Genomic DNA, 21,020 nt, shown 5'->3' on the forward strand with positions numbered 1-21,020 from the left:
GTGGAAAACATAGCCTGTACGCTACTGGGTTGATTTTTTCCACAATCTTGTACGGGCCAATGAATTTGGGGCCCAACTTGGCTGATGGAATCTTTAACTTAATGTTTCGCATTGGAGAGCCAAACTTTCTCTCCAACCTGAAACATGGGACCACGTGTTCGTTTCCTGTACACGAAAAACTTATACCTGCCTTGAGACCTAGATATACGCCGCCGGACTTCTGCCCATGTATTTTTTAACCGCTGAACAGAGTCCTCAGCCCCGGGGCACCCCGAATCCAGACGAGAAAACACACCAAAATGAGGACTGAACACATAGTTGATCAAGAAAGGGGACAGACCAGTGGATTGACTCACCCGACTATTGAAGGCAAATTCAGCCAACGGCAGTATATCACACCAGTCATTCTGTCTAGCAGAAGTTAGTCATCTGAGGATCTGTTCCAAAGACTGATTAGTGCGTTCCGTCTGACCATTACTCTCAGGATGCTATGCAGACGAAAAGGACAGAGATATCCCTAATTTTTTGCAGAAAGCACGCCAAAACTTAGCCACAAACTGCACACCACGATCAGACACCACATTCAGGGGTACCCCATGCAAGCGGACCACATGCTGCACAAAAAATCTGGATAAGGTCTCAGCAGAAGGTAATGCGGACAGGGGTACAAAATGAGCCTGCTTTGAAAATCTGTCCACCACTACCCATACCACCGTATTACCCCTGGAAGAGGGAAGATTGGTAATAAAATCCATGGACAGATGGGTCCACGGTCTTTCGGGAACTTCCAAGGGCATCAGCTCCCCCGCCGGCCGACTATGGGAGCTTTTAGAACGAGCGCAGACCCCACAACCAGAAATGAATTTCTTTATATCAGAACCAAGAGTAGGCCACCAGAAGATCCTAGCCACCGCCAGTCGCGTGGCTGATATACCAGGGTGAGCACACAACTTGGATTCGTGGAACTCTTGCAAGAGTTTAAGGCGAAGTTGCTCTGGGACAAACAACTTGCCCCCTGGCTTGGCCGCAGGAGCTAGCGATTAGGCCTTCTCAATTTCCCATTCCAATTCAGACGAGATCCCTACTAACACCACCCCAGGGTGCAGGATGGAGGACGGTGGCTCAGGGGAAGACACAGGGTGAAAACTACGAGATAAGGCGTCAGCCTTGACATTCTTTGACCCTGGACGGAAAGCAATAGTAAACTGGAAACGAGAAAAAAAAAAAGTGACCAACGGGCCTGTCTGGGCGTTAATCTTTTAGCAGACTCAATGTATGACAAATTTTTGTGATCAGTGATCACAGTAACCGGGTGACTGGCCCCCTCCAAAAAGTGCCTCCATTCCTCAAACGCCAACTTGACCGCAAGAAGCTCTCTATTGCCTACATCAATTTCTTTCAGCAGCAAAGAACTTCCTGGAAAAGAAAGCACATGGCCTGAGGTTGGTAAGAGTGGCAGACTCTTGAGATAACACTGCCCCCACCCCCACCTCGGAGGCATCCACCTCCACCACAAATGGTTTGGAAGGATCTGGCTGTACCAAGACAGGAGCAGACATAAAACATTTTTTCAGCGTCGCAAAGGTCTCTTTTGCGAGCGAGGACCAATTTCTCACATCCGCACCTTTGCATGTTAGATCCGTGAGAGGTTTGACCACTTGCGAAAACCCCCGGATAAATTTGCGGTAATAATTGGCGAACCCCAAGAAGCGCTGAAGACCCTTAAGATCTCGGGGTTGCACCCAATCTGCAATGGCCTGCACCTTCTTGGGGTCCATGCGAAAACCCTCACCGGATACAATTAATCCCAAAAAAGACAATTCTTGCACACAGAATACACATTTCTCCAATTTGGCATACAGATGATTTTCTCTCAGTCTTTGGAGAACAGTTCGTACATGTTCCAAATGAAAATGCTTGTCGGAGGAGTATATCAAAATATCATCTAAGTAGATAACGACAAAACGACCAATGAGATCTGAGAATACCACGCTGATGAAATTCTGAAATATGGCGGGGGCGTTGGTAAGACCAAATGGCATGACTAAATTTTCAAACAGTCCCTCGGTCGTGAGGAACGTGGTTTTCCATTCATCCCCATCTCGGACCCTTATCAAATTATATGCCCCCGAAGATCCAGTTTAGAAAACCACTTTGCCTCTGATAGTTGGTTACACAAATCGGGAATCAATGGAAGGGGGTCGGTATTCCGTACCGTAATCTGATTAAGCTCCCGAAAATCGAGACAGGGACGTAACCCGCCATCTTTTTTCTTTACAAAAAAGAAACCTGCCGCCACTGGTGAGACTGAAGGACGTATGTGTCCTTTGCACAGACTTTCAGCAATGTACTCCTTCATAGCCAAGCGCTCAGGTCCGGACAAATTAAACAGACGGGCTTTAGGTAATTTAGCCCCCGGGACCAGCTCAATAGCGCAGTCAAAGGGTCTATGTGGCGGTAAAGTCTCGGCCTCGCTTTCGGAGAATACATCTTCGAAGTCCTTCAGGCATTCCGGAATACCTTCCAGCTCGACAGATGATACAGACACAGATTTAACAGGTTCAACCAGCAGTGCGGATTTATCACATAACTTAAAATCATTTAACCCCCATTGAACAATCTCCCCCATTTTCCAGTTAATAACTGGGTTATGACGTTGTAACCAGGGCATGCCCAGCACCAACCCTGCAGGTAGATTGTCCAGAACAAAACAACTTAGGTTTTCCACATGAATAGCGCCCACTCTGAGTGAAAACAAGTCCAACATAAAGAGAATTCCCTCCTTAGTGAGGGGAGAGGAGTCAATGGCCATCACCTTGATCGGAACCTTGAGCCTAACTGTCCCTATCTTACAGTGTGTTACCAACTGGGAGTCAATGAGGTTAATCGATGATCCGCAGTCCACGAAGGCTGTAGAGGAAAAAGAACTACCGTCCACAAACAGTTCCACATGCAGTAAGACTTTAGAAAACGAGGAAAAGGGTACCTGAGGGTCTGAGTAGTCTCCCCGTTGACTACCCAGACCTAGTCGTTTCCCGCCGACTGGGTTGAAGACGGGCAATCAGGACACTCCCTTTTCCAATGTCCCGTTTTACCGCAGTAAAAGCATAACTGCTTGTCCTTCCGGCATTTCCTCTCCGTATCCTTCAGGGAGAGGGCGCCTACATCCATGAGCTCAGGGGCAGTCTCTTTTCCACTGGGGAACAATGGAGTTTCCACCTGCATCACCCCTCTGGCCCGCAGCCTGCGGTCCATCCGGACGGCCTGGGTCATGGCGTCCTCGAGAGAGTTAGGTGGGGGATGTAACGCCAAGGCATCCTGCAGCCGCTGGGACAACCCTCTGCGAATGAGTCCTCGGAGTGTGGCGTCGTTCCAAGAGATCTCTGCGGCCCAGCGGCGGAATTCAGTACAAAACCACTCAGCTGAGTGTTTCCCCTGACAGACGCTCATCACCATGTCCTCTGCCAATCGCACTCGGTCAGGCTCATCATAAATGTGCCCGAGGGCCTCAAAAAATGCATTCACGGACACTCTCTCAGGGGCAGTGGGAGGAAGGAAGAAAGCCCAAGCTTGTGGGGACCCTCTTAACAGAGACGTCTCAAACTAAAAAAAAGTTTGCACCACTCCATGAAGACCCTGAACTCTTTTCTGTTTCCAGAAAAAAAGTCAGGCAGTTTAACAGGTGGTTCTGGGGACACCAAAACAACATCACTAGCCCCAGCCCCCAGAGACCCAGCAGCTAAAGCCCCCCGCACTGTCTCAGAAACCTGCTGCTGAGAACGAGCCAGAGCTTGCTGCTCCAAAGATAGACCCTGAAATATCTGACTCAGACTTTTCATCTGGTCAGCCAGAGACTGTATGGGATCCATAACTCTCTGCGCAAAAAACCCCCCAAAAACTTAATGGTCAGTTATAATGTCAGGGTCCTGACAGCGCCGGCGTACAGCCTCAGCTAGGCAGGGACTCACCCGCACCGTAGGGACTCCTGGGGACAAGAACAGCCAGAAAATAAAGATGCATGGGACCTGAATGTAGAAGTTTAGAAAGTAGGCACAGGACCTATGGTCATGTGAACGGTCATGTCACTGCAAGGGGGCGGGGCTTAGACTCCTATCAAAGAAGGTAGAAAACTCAAAGTCGGGCAAAGCGGGGGTCATGCACAGTACAGGCAAGCGAGGTACAGGAGGGATAAACAGACGGGAGGTCAGACAAAGCCATAGGTCATACACAAGATCTCAGTAAAGTACCAGGGATGAGACAGAACGGATAGTCAGAGCCAAGCAGAGATCAAAACCAAACAGACGTAGAAGGTACCAGGCAGAATCCAAAGCAGAATCCAGAGAACAGACCGAGTCATACACAGAGAATTATGCAACCAGAACACAGCACAAACACACTCAGGTTTCTCCACACAATGCCAAGGGCGAAAGTATAACTGACGGGGAATGGGAGTTTCCTGAGGCTATAAGAAGCCTCCCCAGAACCAATGAGAGGCCACCATAATAGGTCCCAGGTGTGCAGGTTTGAGTCTGCACTGAGGTCAGAACATTAACCTCAGCAGTGCCGGTCACCCAGCACTGGTATCTTGACAGTAGCAGTATCTTTCTGAACTTTCTCCCATTATAATGTCCTATTCAGACAGTCCTTGAGTCACATAAATGATTTGGGTCTTTCAAGAATAGAACACGTACTCATTATAATCGGTTCACGGCGACATTCGTTTTTGATCCAAGTCATGGATCAAAATTACTCAAACAAGTCTTTGGCTTCGTGAAAATCATGGACAGCACATGGATGGTATATGTGTATCATCCCTGTGCTCTCAGATATTAACATTGCAATGTTTGGGAGAAGTAATGCAATTTATTTATTTTTTTCCATACGTGAACCTCACAAATGGTAAAACTTGACACACTGAAACTCATAAAAAACACTGATTAAAGGTCCGTGTTTTTTATGTACAACAAAAATCATGGACGCTTAAATGAGGCCTTATAGACAAATTTGATACAAATTTAGAATAAAAAAACTATTATTACTTTTGCATCCGTGCCTCTATCACAGGCTTAACAGCAGCAATCCATTCATCATGACTGCAGGGACCTGCAAGAAAACAAAAATTCTATTACGGTACATTGTCAGGTAAAGGATTGAAATAACATATTGCAGAATGTGAAGCATGGGTTAACCTTGTACATACAGTCATGGCCGAAAGAGTTGGTACCTTTGAAATTATTCCAGAAAATGAAGTACCGTATTTTTCGGACTATAAGATGCACAGGACCATAAGACGCACCCAAAATCTTGGGGTGGAAAAAAATATCAGAAAAAAGATTTTATAAGATGGGGGTCCGTCTTATTCTCCGAATTTAAGGTATCTTACCTGAGGACCGGCGGTGGTAGAGCGGGGTCACAGAAGGCATGGTCCATTCCTCAGGAAGCCGGCAGCGGCAGAAGTGGGGCAATGCTGCTGTCCCGGGGTGCGATGCTGCGGTCCGGTGTCGGCGGTGAGGCACAGCATGGAGCAGGGTTTCCTCCTCAGGATGCTGGCGGTGGCAGAAGTGGGGCAATGCTGCAGTCCCGGGGTGTGATGCTGCTGGTCCGGTGTCTGCGGGGAGGCAGAACATGGAGCAAGGCCCCTTCCTCGGGATGCCGGCGGCATAAATGTGGCGACGCTGCGGCCCAGTGTCAACGGCGAGCAGAGCCGAGTGCATCACCGGTTTCTTGGCAGCCATCTTACTGAGGCCGCGCGTGCCCAGATTGAGATCTCGGCAGCTCTCAGCTTCAATAAAATGGCCGCCATTTTCCTGAAGCCAAGGGTCGCAGAGATCGCAATCTGGGCACGTGCCGCCTCGGCTTTAGGAAGATTGTTGCAGGGAACCCTGTGATGCTGGATCAAGGGACCCTGCTCAGGTGTACTCTGCAACGCCCACACCGAGCCTCAGTATCGCCATACCTCTGCCACCACCAGTTCCGCTGCTATACTACTGCAGCAACGCCCCCGATAAGCCTGCGTTCCGACTATAAGACGTACCCCCCACTTTCCTCGCAAATTTTTTTTGGAAAAAGTGCATCTTATAGTCCGAAAAATACGGTCTCCCAGAAAATTATGTTTTGTGGAAGAACATCCACACCGAAACGTGCGTTGGGGTTTTTCTCTCCCTGCCTCTGGGATCTGCAATATGACGGGTAATTATTTTACTATGCTATTCAATCATCATTAAGCTTTTCTTTTGTGTGTGGTCAGCAAATGCAGAGACTAACCTTTCTAGCTTTCCCCAGCATATGTGTATTTCTCCTCATAATATTTTTTTGATGAGGTTTACATGACTCATTTAATGTTCACTCTGGAATATCCCTTTGTGTGGAATTCCTTTAGTCTGGGGTATAGTACTGTGTCTCTTGCTTTGTGCTGCCCCTCTCTAGAAGCAGCTGATTTATTTACTTTATTAATTCCTGCCCTATTAGCACTTCCATTGTGGGCAGGTTAATTGCTAAGATCTAGGGTATACAGGTCATTAAATTGATTATCAATTTTTACCCTCATACACTTTTCTTCTGCTCATGTATGTTATTTAATGTTTTTTGTACTTATTTCTTGTACATGTCATTATTCTATGACTTAATAAATTTTGTATTTTTGTATACTAGCGTAGACTCAATTTTCTGATTTGTTCAAAGTTATGCTTTTATGTTCATTATTGAACATGGTGAAAATTTTTTTGCCACCATTAATTTACTAATATGGTTTGGAGATTTCTTATATTAACATTTATTTCCTGTGTGTATTGAAACAGGAAAAAAGGCACATTGAACAGAATTTCACCCAAAACCCCAAAAATGTCCCAGACAAGTTGTTGGCACCCTCAACTTAAAATTTGGTTGCACACCCTTTTTGAATAAATAACTGCAATCACTTCCTATAACCATCAACAAGCTTCTTACACCTCTCAACAGGAATTTTGGACCATTATTTTCTGCTACACATAGCTGTGCTGATGCTCTGCTATGTGTAGCACAAGTGACCAGACAATCACAGTTTCAAGAGAAAACTATTGATTACAGTAAAAAGTATAAAAAAAATTACAACCCCCCCCCCCCCAAAAGATAAAATCACCCCATTAAAAACAAAAGCTACACATATTTGGTATCTGATCAAACTATAAAACAATGTAATCAGATGGGTAAACGGAGTAAGGCCGGTTTCACATTAGCGCTTTTTCAGCGCACGCACGGCCGGGGTAGCTCCGCCCCCGAGCCGGCTCTCTGCCCGGCGTGCCCGCCCCTTGCTTGTAGCGCCGCCTACTAGCGGACAGCGGCGCCTGCGATCGGCGCACCCTATCTTTAGCATAGGGTGCGCAGATCGTGCGCTAGTTGCGCTTTGACCTGCGCTGCGCACTTTTGACGGTGCGCCGTGCGCGCCAAAATCCGAAAAGTTGGATTTTGGCGCGCACGGCGCACCGTCAAAAGTGCGCAGCGCAGGTCAAAGCGCAACTAGCGCACGGCCTGCGCACGATCTGCGCACCCTATGCTAAAGATAGGGTGCGCCGATCGCAGGCACCGCTGTCCGCTAGTAGGCGGCGCTACAAGCAAGGGGCGGGCACGCCGGGCAGAGAGCCGGCTCGGGGGCGGAGCTACCCCCGGCCGTGCGTGCGCTGAAAAAGCGCTAATGTGAAACCGGCCTAACAGACTCAAAATTCCAGAATTAGTTTTTTTCAATATCTTAACATTGAAATAAAAGGCAAAACATTGTATCTACCTCAAAATGGTATATTAACCCCTTAAGTCCCCCCCAAGCCTGTTTTTACCTTCATGACCAGGCCAAAATTTTACAATTCTGACCACTGTCACTGAACACTTCAACAAATCCCACTGATTCTGAGGATATGTGCACACAATGTGTCTTTGATGCATTTTCACTGCGTTTTTTTATGCGCGTAAATGGTCCAAAAATGCAATGGAATACTTATGCAAGGTAATTCAATGACAATCCTGAAGTGTTGTGCACATGATCAGTAAATTTCCGTCCGTATTTGCGTTTTATTTTCTGCAGCATATAAATTCTTTTTGCGTTTCTGCAGTGTTTTTGACTCATAGACTTCAATTGAGTCAGTGAAATCTGCAGCAAAAATATAGGTGTAAAAAGGTTTGCGTATCTGCTACCAAAAACGCTGTGAATTGTCAAAGGAAACGATGTCAGGAGGAAGAGTGTGTGAGGGGGGAGGAATATGTGTGTGTGCGTTCGTCTGCGGGTGTGTACCCATGCGATGAACACCCCATAGTGATTGTACTTGGGCGTCGTCTGATGGGACAACTACTCCCATCCGGCCGTGCCAGAGACAACATGAGCCAATGATGGGAGAATAATCTATTCGCAGGAGGGCAACAACAGGACGCTTGGCATTTGCCACAGAACACCAGGATTGGAAAACTCGCCACTGGCGCCCTGTGCTCTTCACAGATGAAAGAAGGTTCATACTGAGCACGAGACAGACGTGACAGAGTCTGGAGATGCCGTGGAGAGCGATCTGCCTGCCTGCAACATGACCGGTTTGGCAGTGGGTCAGTAATGGTGTGGGGTGGCATTTCTTTGGAGGGCCCGCACGGTGTAGGGCTGTGAGCACAACCCCCATCGTTGGACGTCGGGCACTCAGACCATCCTCATGGAGTCGGTTTCTAACCGTTTGTGCAGACACATGCACATTTGTGGCATGCTGGAGGTCATTTTCAGGGGCTCTGGCAGTGCTCCTCCTGTTCCTCCTTGCACAAAGGCGGAGGTAGCGGTCCTGCTGCTGGGTTGTTGCCCACCTACAGCCCCCTCCACATCTCCAGGTATACTGGCCTGTCTCCTTGTAGCGCCTCCGGCCTCTGGACACTATGCTGACAGACACAGCAAACCTTCTTGCCACAGCTCGCAATGATGTGCCATCCTGGATGAGCTTCAATGCAATATACTAAAGGAACAGAAAAGCCAATAGGGTCTTATCCGAGTTGATATTAAAAGATTAAAAGAAATTCACTCACCTATTTGTAGGAGAGATCAAGCACATGGGATTCATGGTCAGCTGCTGCATGTCCAAAGGTCAAACCGAGTGACCGCTGATACATCAATTCTTATGGAAATAATTTATGGACTTCCATGCGCTGCTTGACAAAATACAGAATCCCACTTACGGTGAAAGATTAATCATTTATTCCCAACGCGTTTCGAAGTAACAACTTCTTCCTCAGGGAATGACAAACATGTTTGTCCTCGCCAGAAGAAGAAGTTACTTCGAAACGCATTGGAAATAAATGATTAATCTTTCACCGTAAGTGGGATTCTGTATTTTGTCAAGCAGCGCATGGAAGTCCGTAAATTATTTCCATAAGAATTGATCCTGGATGAGCTGCACTACCTGAGCCACTTGTGTGAATTGTAGAGTCCGTCTCATGCTACCACGAGTGTGAAAGCACAACAAACATTCAAAAGTGACCAAAACATCAGCCAGAAAGCATTGGTACTGAGATGTGGTCTATGGTCCCCACCTGCAGAACCACTCCTTTATTGAGGGTGTCTTGATAATTGCCAATAATTTCCATCTGCTGTCTATTCCACTTGCACAACAGCATGTGAAATTGATTTCAAACAGTGTTCTTCCTAAGTGGACAGTTTGATTTCACAGAAGTTTAATTTACTAGGAGTTATATTCTGTTTAAGTGTTGCCTTTATTTTGAGCAGTGTATATATACACATACATTATAGAATCATAGAATAGAATCATAGAATAGTAGAGTTGGAAGGGACCTCCTGGGCCATCTGGTCCAACCCCCTGCGCAAAGCAGGATTCGCTAAATCATCCCAGCCAGATGTCGGTCCAGCCTCTGTTTGAAGACGTCAATTGAAGTAGAACTCACTATATATATATATTATATATATATATATACACACACATACATATATATATATATATATATATATATATATATATATATATACATACATATACACACACACAGTATATATATATATAATTTCTCCTATTTCTGTGTAAACATTATAAGTTTGAACATGGTATGTAATGAGATTATGATCTTCAATTCCAAAGTGGAGAATGAAAAAGAAGAGGTTGAACAAGGAAATGATATCACATTTTTTTTTTTTTTTTATATATATTTTTATTTAGCTCCATGGATTTACAAAAACAGCATAAAAATGCATAAAAACGTGCGTATTTTCTGCTGCGTTCTTCTGTTAAGAGATGCAGAAACCTTGCCGGAATTACTGCAAGCAAATACGCAACGTGCGCATATAGCCTGAGACTGTTTTTTTATGACTTGTACTTCATAACGGTAAAAATTGTTCCATATAACTTGGTTTATTTGTGAGAAAATTTGGAAAATTTTGCAATATTCAAACTTTTTATTTTTATGCCCTTAAACCAGACTTATGTCACACAAAATAGTTAGCAAAATTTCCCACTCGTCTACATCAGCACAATCTTTGAACCATCCTATTTTGTTATAGTAAGGAGGGCTAAAAGTTGACCAACCATTTCTCATTTTTCCAACAAAATTTACAAAACCATTTTTTTTATGGGAAACATCACATATGAAGTCACTTTGAGGGGTCTATATGATAGAAAATACTCAAAAGTGACACCATTTTAAAAACGGCACCCCTGAGTGCGCAAAACCACATTCAAGAAGTTTATTAACCCTTCAGGTGCTGCACAGGAATTAAAGCAATGTGGAAAGAAAAGGAAAAAAAAAAAAAAAAAAAAAAAAAAATCACAAAAAAATGTTGCTTTAGCTCCAAATTTGTCATTTTCACTAGGATAATAGGAGGAAATGGACCATACAATTTGCAATTTCTCCTAAGTATGACAATACACAATAAGTGCTGAAAAATACTTTTGAGGCCCAGTGCAAAGCTTAGAAGAGAAGGAGCACCATATTGGAGTTCAGGTTTTGTTGGCATGGTTTAAGGGTGCCATAACACATTGGCAGAGCCCCTGAGGTGCCAAAACTGCAGAAACCCACCATAAGTGACCCCATTTTACAAACTACTCCCCTCAATGAATTCATCCAGCGGTGCAGTGAGCATGTTGACACCACATGAGCCTCCCAAAATGTTTTACCATTGGGTGGTGAAGAAAGAAAAATTACGTTTTTCTACTTAAACCAGAGTTATGTCACACAAAATAGGCCTTTCTAAGGACCTTAGAAAAAGACGGTATCCTGGCAAAATGCGTGTCAGGGACCAGATACTATGCTAGGAGTGATAATGAGATCACCTAATTAGCATACAAAGGGGTCAGGTTAGCCACATATCAGACAGTGACTGTAGCCATTGAGACAGCCTGCCTGCAGAGAGACACCGATAAATCCAAGTCGTCATGTTCAGTGCTGTAGACAGACCGTGCCTGCAGTCGCCCGGTTCGCATACCTGTATGCGATTAAAACATTAGCCGCATGCAGAATGATTCTAGCTCGAGCAGCTCACTGACAGACACAGCAATCTCCCATACAGGCCTACTGCAGCTCGATCCTACTGCATGCAGGCTGTAATGGCTGCACACTGACTATAATTGAATTTATGTACGAGATGCACTTATGGCGTGCACATTAATTTATTAACAGTGGAACTATACCACTGCTATTATATTCATATACTATCTCTGTCATATATGAATTTATAAATACTAATTGATATGATACCCATATGCGTTTTATATTGGCTGATGTTACAAAGCAGTGAGAATTTTTTACCCCAGTGTATGAAGAGATAGGGGTCTAATTTTATCCCTTTATTCCTCCATAATTAGCGATTCTGTATATATAGGTTATTAATAACTTAACTAATAATTAATAAGGGACTTGTGGTCAGGAATTCTATTTATGATATCTGATATTCCACGTCCTGGCACTTATTGGGAATTGTTCTTTGCATCTACCTCGAAGTGTTGAATCTATTTTTTCACTATTTGTGATCTTGTATACATCCCCATCGGATGTATGTGCATTACAACTTATGCATCACATTTTATTGATGACACAATAAAAGTTAATTTTTATTCACACTCCCCCCCCCCCCCCCTTCCCTACTAGTCTATTATACAGTGGGGAAAAAAGTATTTAGTCGGCCACCAATTGTGCAAGTTCTCCCACTTTAAAAGTGGAGAGAGGCCTGTAATTGACATCATAAGTAGACCACAACTATGAGATTCAAACTAAGAAAACAAATCCAGAAAATTACCTTGTCTTATTTGGCAAGATTTATTTTTTTTATTTTTTAATTGTGGTGGAAAATAAGAATTTGGCCATTAACAAAAGTTAATCTCAATATTTTGTTATGTATCTTTTGTTGGCAACGACAGAGGTCAAACATTTTCTGTTTGTCTTCACAAGGTTGGCACACACTGTTGGTGGTATGTTGGCCCATTCATCCATGCAGATCTCCTAGAGAGCAGTGTTGTTTTGGGCCTGTCACTGGGCAACACGGACTTTCAAATCCCTCTTAAGGTTTTCTATGGGGCTGAGATTTGGAGACTGGCTAGGTCACTCCAGGACCTTCATATGCTTCTTACGAAGCCACTCCTTCGTTGCCCTGACGGTGTGCTTGGGATCATTATCATGCTGAAAGACCCATTTACGTTACATCTTCAATGCCCTCACTGATGGAAGGAGGTTTGCTCTCAAAATCTCATGACACATTCTTTCATGTACATGGATCAGTCATCCTGGTCCTTTTGCAGAGAAACAGCCCCAAAGCATGATGCTGCCACTCCCATTCTTCACAGTAGGTAGTGTTCTTTGGATGCATGCAATTCAGCATTCTGTCTCCTCCAAATATGAAGCAAATGTGGCGCTAATCACCTTAGGATTTCTTGAATACATCCACTTCCAGTGAAAATCTATTACTAAAAGTTAATATATTTTGTAAAAAATTTTTTTTTTTTTTAAAAATACAGTACAATGCGTTTCAGCTGCTATTTTTACAGTGCAGTCTTTATCAGGTAACACAAAAAAAACAATCATACAAAAGCACTAAAAAGTGCTATAATTTTATAGTGCTTTTGTATGTTTGTTTTTTGTTATCTGATGAAGGCTGCACTGTAAAATTAGCAGCCAAAACGTGCTGTATAGTATTTTATTTTTTTTTTTTTGTTTTGACTTTGTTTTAACTTTTATTAATAGATTTTCACTAGACGTGGATGTATTCAAGAAATCCTAAGGTTAGCGCCACACTCGCTTGGCGTTTCTCTTTACTTAGAATTCACCACCTATGTAGGTCCAAAGCAAAAACACCACATAGTTCTCCAAAGTGAGCTGTACACCTTATTGGATTATATAAGACACGGAGGAGAGGTGCCTAAAGAATTGATTGCTTGAGAATCTCAACGTGTAATTTCTTACTGATTGAAGGTGAGCATAACCACAATTAAAAGAAATTTTTACTGTTGGTAAAAACATATTACACTCAGAGGAAGCGCCGCACTTGTCTTTTTTCCCTTTCTGCCTAAACCAGAGTATTTCTAAAGTCCTCCAAAAACAACGCGTTTTGTTTCTACCAAACAGTTCTACTATGGTTTCATCAGACTATATGACATTCTCCCAATACTCTTCTGGATAATCCAAATGCGCTCTAGCAAACTTCAGACGGGCCCGGACATGTACTGGCTTAAGCAGGGGGACATGTCTGGCACTGCAGGATCTGAGTCCCTGGCAGTGTAGTGTGTTACTGATGGTAGCCTTTGCTACGGCAGTCCCAGGTCTATGCAGGTCATTCACTGGGTCCCCATGTGTGGTTCTGGGATTTTTGCTCACTCTTCTTGTAATTATTTTGACCCCAAGAGGTGACACCTTGTTCGGAACGGCAGAATGCACTAAATAAAAATAAATAATAAAGTGTGTTCGCCACTCGGGGTCCACCGTGCAGTAGGTGTAACAACCGCTGCTGAGTTTTGACAGAGGAGCAATATGGCGGTATGATGCACACGGGTTCAACTTCACCCGGAGTGTGCACAGCGGGCTCTGTTCACACACAGAGGTGCCACAGCAAAAACATACAAAACACTGAACCTGTTAGTGAGACAGGCTTCAGGTAGCATACAAAACGCTGAACCTGTGACACAGGCTTCAAGTAAATGCACACACGGTATCTGGTCAGAGGAGCAGGACCCAAGACAGAGGAGCTGCGTCCCTCTAGACCTACCATGTGTGCGGCGTCGCTGCTGCGAAAGCCAAGAAGGGCTGCAACTGCAGCGCGGCGTAGGACACTGCCACTCGACGTCAAAGCCGGATAGCAAGCACTATGTCTGACACTAGCATAGCGGTGCGGTGAGCACAGTGGCTTAAGGCTTGCCACTGACTGGCGCTGACTGCCAAACTAATTCCCTATCACCATGCGTAATATCAGAGGGAAGGGGTTTCAAATGAGTCAGTCACCAGAATCATACATCCGTCACCATTCACACATAGCAAGTATAGTCTATACTAGCGCATGACGGAACGGCCATGCGCGCTTTTTACAGCAGCCGAGACTTTCCGGAAGCTTCCAGATCTCCGAGATGAACCAATGAGATCTGGAGCAGGATCTGAGCACATGACTCCCGATCTCCAATGGGAGATCGTCTCATGAGCATGCTCAGTAAGAGCACAGAGGAACTTAGTCTCTGGAGCGGTCTGCTGCAAAGTAATCTCTGCAGTAGATGGGCAGCAATAGACTGCAGAATGTAAGGCCCTGGATTCCTGCAGAGCAGACGCAGAAACCAGACGCCTAACACACCTTGCAAGGAGCCCCAGATCAAGGGAGATTATCAGTGGTCTTGTATGTCTTCCCACAGTTGATTTCATCACACAAGCTGCTTGACTATTGAAGATTCAGTCTTCCCAGCCTGGTGCAGGGCTACAATTTTGTTTCTCGTGTCCTTCAACAGCTCTTTGGTCTTTACCATAGTGGAGTTTGGAGTGTGACTGTTTTAGGTTGTGGACAGGTGTCTTTCATACTGATAAGTTCAAACAGGTGCCATTACTACAGGTAACGAGTGGAGGACAGAGGAGCCTCTTAAAGAAGTTACAGGTCTGTGAGAGCCTTCTGGCTCTCACAGACCTGTAACTTCTTTAAGGGGCTCCTTGCTGGTTTTTAGCTGACCAAATACTTATTTTCCACTATAGTTTGAAAAATAAATCTTGCCAAATCAGACAAGATGATTTTCTGGATTTGCATTCTCATTTTGTCTCTCGTAGTTGTGGTCTACCTATGATGTCAACTACAGGCCTCTCATCTTATTAAGTGGGAAAATTTGCACAAATTAGTGGCTGACTAAATACTTTTTTTCCCTACTGTATTTTTGGAGGAGTACAGCTATGTGAATTATGTCCAATGAGGTACGACAATTCTATTATATTACTAAATTTAGTTTAGAAATAGGCCTAGATCTTAATGAAGCTCTTATAAATAATGAAACCCAATAATTACCAGCCAGATCACAGTTGTACAGCGCCACGAAAGCAGCCACCTGCACTTTTAGAGTACTGGTGGACAAACCTAACTCTAGACCTTTCTGCAAAAATTGAAAATATCTTCCCCATTGGTGCCCTCTCTTTGATCCTAGAACCTGAAGAGGACATTTTTTTCAAAATCCAAGCATATATCCTGGTTATGACTGCTTTCCTACTCTGAAGCAGGGTGGATACGAGATTTGGAGAAAAATCTCTCTCACTTAACAGCGCCCTATCAAATTCCAGAATGTCAAGTGGAGGATGGCTGCTTGCGGATAGAACACTGGTCTTTGAGAAAGCAGAGTTGGCAACTTCGGAAGAACCCATGGTTCAGACACCGACATCATTCTTAGCCACAAAAACCATGGTCTTTAGGGGCAGAAAAGGGCAATCAACACAATCCTTGCCCTGTCCTCCCTGATTTTCCTTATGACTAGCGAGTTGAGGGCTATTGGAAAGAAGGCGTATGCCAAGCTGAAGTCCAGGGGACCAGGAATGTGTCTACTATTAGGAGATTCTCCTTGGGGACGATGGAACAAAAACAACTTTACTTTTCTATATAGTTCAGACAATGTAGAGACGGTCAAGGAATAGGAGCGCCAGCCATGCGCTATTTTAAAATAGCAGCTTCAGCCAGGTAACTCATGAGAGGAAGTGGTAACAGTTCTAGGTTGTATCCTGGTCACACACGGAGCGCAAAGAAGGGAGAGGGTAAATTAAAATCTTTTTATTAGTGCAAGATCCACAACGCATTTCAACAGAGTCATCTGTCTTCCTCAGGTGGCAGTACACAGATCACATGAGGGGGCAGGTATTTAAAGGGGTAGTGTCCAATAGGAGGAGACAGGTGATTAATAGGTCATGACAATTAAAACATGTATCAAGAAAAAACAGTAAAACATTTTATATATCAGATGCAATAAACAATCAATATTACTAAAAACATTAAAAATGGAGATAAAAATATGCTAAAATAACATAGCAGATAAAATGCACAATGACTATCAAACGGGTTTCTCAATCGTTAAGTTTAACCCTTCTGGTGCCAGTGTCTCTAATTTGAAGATCCAAAAGCTTTCCCTCCTGATTAAGCTCTCATAGCGATTGGGTATATCATTTCTGATATGCTCTATAATTGTGAGCTTTAACGAACCTAGATTCTTACTGTGTGCGAGCAAAAAATGTTTAGATAAGCTGTGCAGCAGATATCCGTTTTTGATATTTTGACGGTGTTTATTCAGTCTATTATGCATAGACTGAATAGTCCTGCCCACAAATTGTAGCCCACAGTCACATTCAATCAGGTAGATGTCATAATTTGACAGACGGGTAACGTGACGATTTATTTTAAAAAATGAACCAGTCGTGCGAGATTTGAAATGTTGCACCCCATTTAAAATGGATGTGCAGCAGAGGCATTTGGGAGTTCTACAGGCAAAACACCCTGGGTTCTGTGGACCGTGGGTTATTGGTAGGGGTGAATGTCTGATAGAAGTATTGCTCGGGGCCACAAAGTTACGAAGGGTCCGATTCTTTCTAAAAATTGTCATAGGTTGTGCCGGTAAATAGGTAGACAAGATAGGATCACCCTTTAAAATGAACCAATATTTTTTTATTAAATTACGAATGCATGTATGAGACTGATTGAAAGTGGTGATAAGACCCCATCTCACAAAATCCACAGATCCGGCCTTCCTTTGCGAAGAAATTTTATCTACACTTCTATTTCTGATTTTCTCAATTCAATCTTTCTGTGAGAAATTATTAGCCCTAGTAAAAGCATCTTTCAATAGTTTTTAGGGTAACCCTTGTTAATGAACCGGTTCTCTAGAATTTTTGCCTCTTTTAAAAAATCACTATCGTTGGTACAATTGTTTCGAACTCTCCAATATTGCCCCTTTGGAATATTCAAAATCCATTTAGGGAGGTGGCCGCTGGAAAAATTACGGTAACTATTAACATCAACATGCATAACTATGCAAGGTTAGAAGTTGCTAATTTTCATAAAAAGAGCAATTATTAAGGGTACTGCTCAATGAGGGCACTTGTGTCCTATTTTTCCTCCCCGCATGTTTGACCTCACTTGAGACGGAAGCTCTGCTGCATCACCTACTACTGAAGCCCGCTGAAGTGCACCTCACTGCCTTATTTATGCTTTAAAAATTTTTGTGCATTTGCATAACCTTTAGAGGTTAGTTGATAAAGAAAAAAAATTGATATTCCCTTATATTGGGTACTGTTCAATTTTTGTGGCTTCTCTCTTTTGGTCTCCCCATGTATGAGATGCACTAATGAACTAACCCTACTGATTGAGGACAACAAAGAAAGACGTTGACTCCAGAATTAATCCATGTGACTAATTACTAACCTAACCACCGTTGGACTTGAGTGTTGGGACTATTTTAATACTGCGTGCCTCTGAATAATTACTATTAATACTGCTGGACTAATTTATTGGGATCTACGACCGTTATATACACTTTGTATTGCTGTTTTTTTCCCTCATCTCTCCACCTTCCCTTTTTGCCACCACTGTAGGAACCCCCCCCCCCTTATATAATTTTTTAATTAATTTTTCTTCATCATGAATTATACTAGTTCTAGGACTGAGGCCTTTAGGGTTGATAGGATCATCCAGGTTTTAGGGACACGCTCTGGGCTTACGCCCTCTATCCCGTTAAAACCCCGATTAGACGATGAGAACAGAAAAAATCTTGCAAAAATGTTTTTCACCTTTGAAGTTCTTAATAAGGTGGAAATTACCAACCAGATCGATGTGCTTTTTCTACAGCAATATATTGCTGATAATTTGGTCCCAAAAGGATTAATGGTTGCTCAGCAATCATCCTATTTAAATGACCCCGAGTTCACCAAATCCTGGGATAACATACATTTAAAATGCTCCATTGCTCTGATGGAACTATTAATCTCCAAACGGAGATCTCTGGTGCAATCTGCTCTTGTTGAACTAGATCACCTTAAAACTAAGTTGCAGGAATTTTCAATGTCCAGGGACTTTCAGGATCTAAACGACAAATTATACAATAAGTTATTGAAATTTGAAGAGGATTTGATACATAAAAAAGTAAGTAAACTTTTGAGAGATAAAGCGGCCATTGTGGCTGAGAAGCAGACAGTGTCAGTGGATTCCTCTGATGCGGCCAACAAGTCCCCTTTAACCCCTCAAAAAATTAGGAGGTCCTCCATTAAAACAAGTAAGTAGGATAAATTTAAAAATAAGCAATAAAATGTTTACCACCACCAACATAAGAACACCTTAAAAGGATGTATTAATGTGGCAGGGTCCAATATAAGTATTACCCCTACCGTTAATTCTGACCCGCCGACCTCTACTGATGTCACAGCACCCTTATTGGTGGAGAACACCAGTGGGACATTTGAGGAACCCCACATATATTTGCTATATCCAAATGTGGAACCTTTATCTACTGCTCCCTCTATAATATTTCAGGGTCCCTTGAATGATGAATTGGGGGGAATTTCTCAGTTTACCATCCATGATGACCCCCCCCCTCCTCTCAATCATCTACAAATTCTGTGTCCTTCTTTGGCCTGCCACCCTCTCTAAGTTCAGCTATCCCTTTATTACCTGTTATTGAGACTGTAGAAGCCACTAGTCTACTTATTCCAAATTTGGATGACTTGTCACATACTAATAATATCCCTTTTTCTTTAAAATCCCCCCTCCCCATCCAGGCTCCTTCCACCTCCAAGACCACCCTGGGAAATAACAATAAAAAGAAGATTACCCATTTTTTTCAGGTGGCCTCAGGCCTCACATCAAAAATAAAAAGGAAAAGAGAAGGAGAGGATGTAGAGGAAGTGGAAAATCGAGATCTAATACCAAAAGTGTACAAATTGACCTGCGCTATAGGACTGGAGAAAATGAACAATAATAAGTTCCAAACAGAAAAACAACCCACTCTAAAGTGAACATGAATAGAAAAAGTACATGTATACAGTTATGGCATATGCAGTAAATGTAACGTAACACTCAACAATTAGAGGCAGACCAATAGATATGATGCAGATTAGTTGTTGTGACTGCGCAGGTCAATTTGTACACTTTTGTTATCCTATTTAGTTTGGGCTGACACCGACCCTTACTTGACCTCAGCAGCTGAGGACGCAGTTTCCCATGTTTTTGCTGGTAAGCGCTTGTGTGATTTGTTTTTTTATTGAGATCTAATACCAAATCCAAAGATAAAAAAAATCAACCCTAAATCGAGAGGTGAAATAGTTAAATCTAATATTTTTAATCTATCTAAATATGCACTTTCTGTCCCTGAAATATCCTTGTTGGAAAGGGGCTTATCCTTTTGCCCTGATGCCCCATTGAATACTTTCAATTTGTACCTCGACTTAAACGAGTTCTTTAGAAAAATCACAGTGCAACGGCACTTTCTCATCGAAGCTAATAAAAAAACAACCCCTGAGATGCAAGTGACAAATCATGTGAATCCAAAAGTTAGTTCTAGCAATTTCTATCCCGTCCACCATAAACGACCACATGTAGAAACCTTTCAGCAACTTATATTGAAAGATCTGCGCTCTCTACCCCGTTTTAAAAAACCTCGAACTTAAGTCCCGTTGAAAAAACAGCGCTCCAATGCCTTAGAGCTAATAAAGACATAATTATTAGAAATGCCGATAAAGGGGGTGGGGTGGTGATTATGGATAGAGACCGTAACAACCATGAGAGTTTCAGGCTATTAAATGATCCTGAATACTATGATAAACTTGCTCATGATCCCTCACTCTCCATTTTTACGGAATACACTACACTCATAAAAGATGCCAGATCGCTCGGGACACTTAACCTGATGGAATATAGATTTCTTAATACCTCTAAATTCAGATTGCCCTTCTATTATTTACCTAAGATCCATAAAGACCCTATAAACCCCCCCTGGTCGCCCTACTATCTCAGGGATTAAGTCAATCACATGCAATCTTTCCCATTATGTTGACTTATTTTTAGAGAAGTATGTTTTAAACTTACCCTCTTATCTTAAAGATTCCTCTCATTTAATTGATCATTTACTTTCCCTACCTACCCCTACCAATTGCCTCTTGATAACCCTTGATGTTCAGGCCCTTTATACAAATATTCGTCATGATTTGTGGCTAGAAGCAATTCAACAATTTCTTTCGAAGGATGTTCTTTTACCCTCCTTACAGAAAAAATTTCTAGAGAAGTCCATCCTATTTTTCTAAATAATAATGTTTTCTCTTTTGTGGGCACATGCTACCGCCAGGTGAGGGGCTGCACGATGGGGACGAGATTTTCCTCCAGTTATGCTAATCTGTTTATGGGGGCTTTTGAGGCCTTATTCATCGCGCAGTTCCCACTGGCGGTAGGGAAGATACCTGAGTGTTGATATAGTAAGGCCTTTTTCTATCAGTCGTGTTGGACATTCTTTTTGGCAGGGTTTTTTGCGTGATTGCAAACAGCAGCTTTTCTTTCCTGTTTTTTCTAGTTAGCGAGGGCCCCATCGTTTGCTCAGCCTATC

The 21,020-nt window shown here is 43.1% G+C and overlaps 1 protein-coding gene across 7 annotated transcripts in view; it reads right to left on the reverse strand.

Moving 5' to 3' along the window:
- The window catches only part of UCHL5 (ubiquitin C-terminal hydrolase L5), a 539,393-nt gene that overhangs the window by 254,226 nt on the left and 264,147 nt on the right, over positions 1–21,020 (reverse strand). For all 7 annotated transcript variants that reach the window (XM_073573025.1, XM_073573020.1, XM_073573022.1 and 4 more), the window contains one exon: positions 5,040–5,103. In XM_073573025.1, the coding sequence (XP_073429126.1) occupies positions 5,040–5,103 (64 nt within the window). The remainder of the gene's footprint in view (positions 1–5,039; positions 5,104–21,020) is intronic.

Source organism: Dendrobates tinctorius, unplaced genomic scaffold, assembly GCF_039654945.1.
Source record: "Dendrobates tinctorius isolate UK_male_01 unplaced genomic scaffold, ASM3965494v1 ptg000033l, whole genome shotgun sequence".
Classification (NCBI taxonomy): domain Eukaryota; kingdom Metazoa; phylum Chordata; class Amphibia; order Anura; family Dendrobatidae; genus Dendrobates; species Dendrobates tinctorius.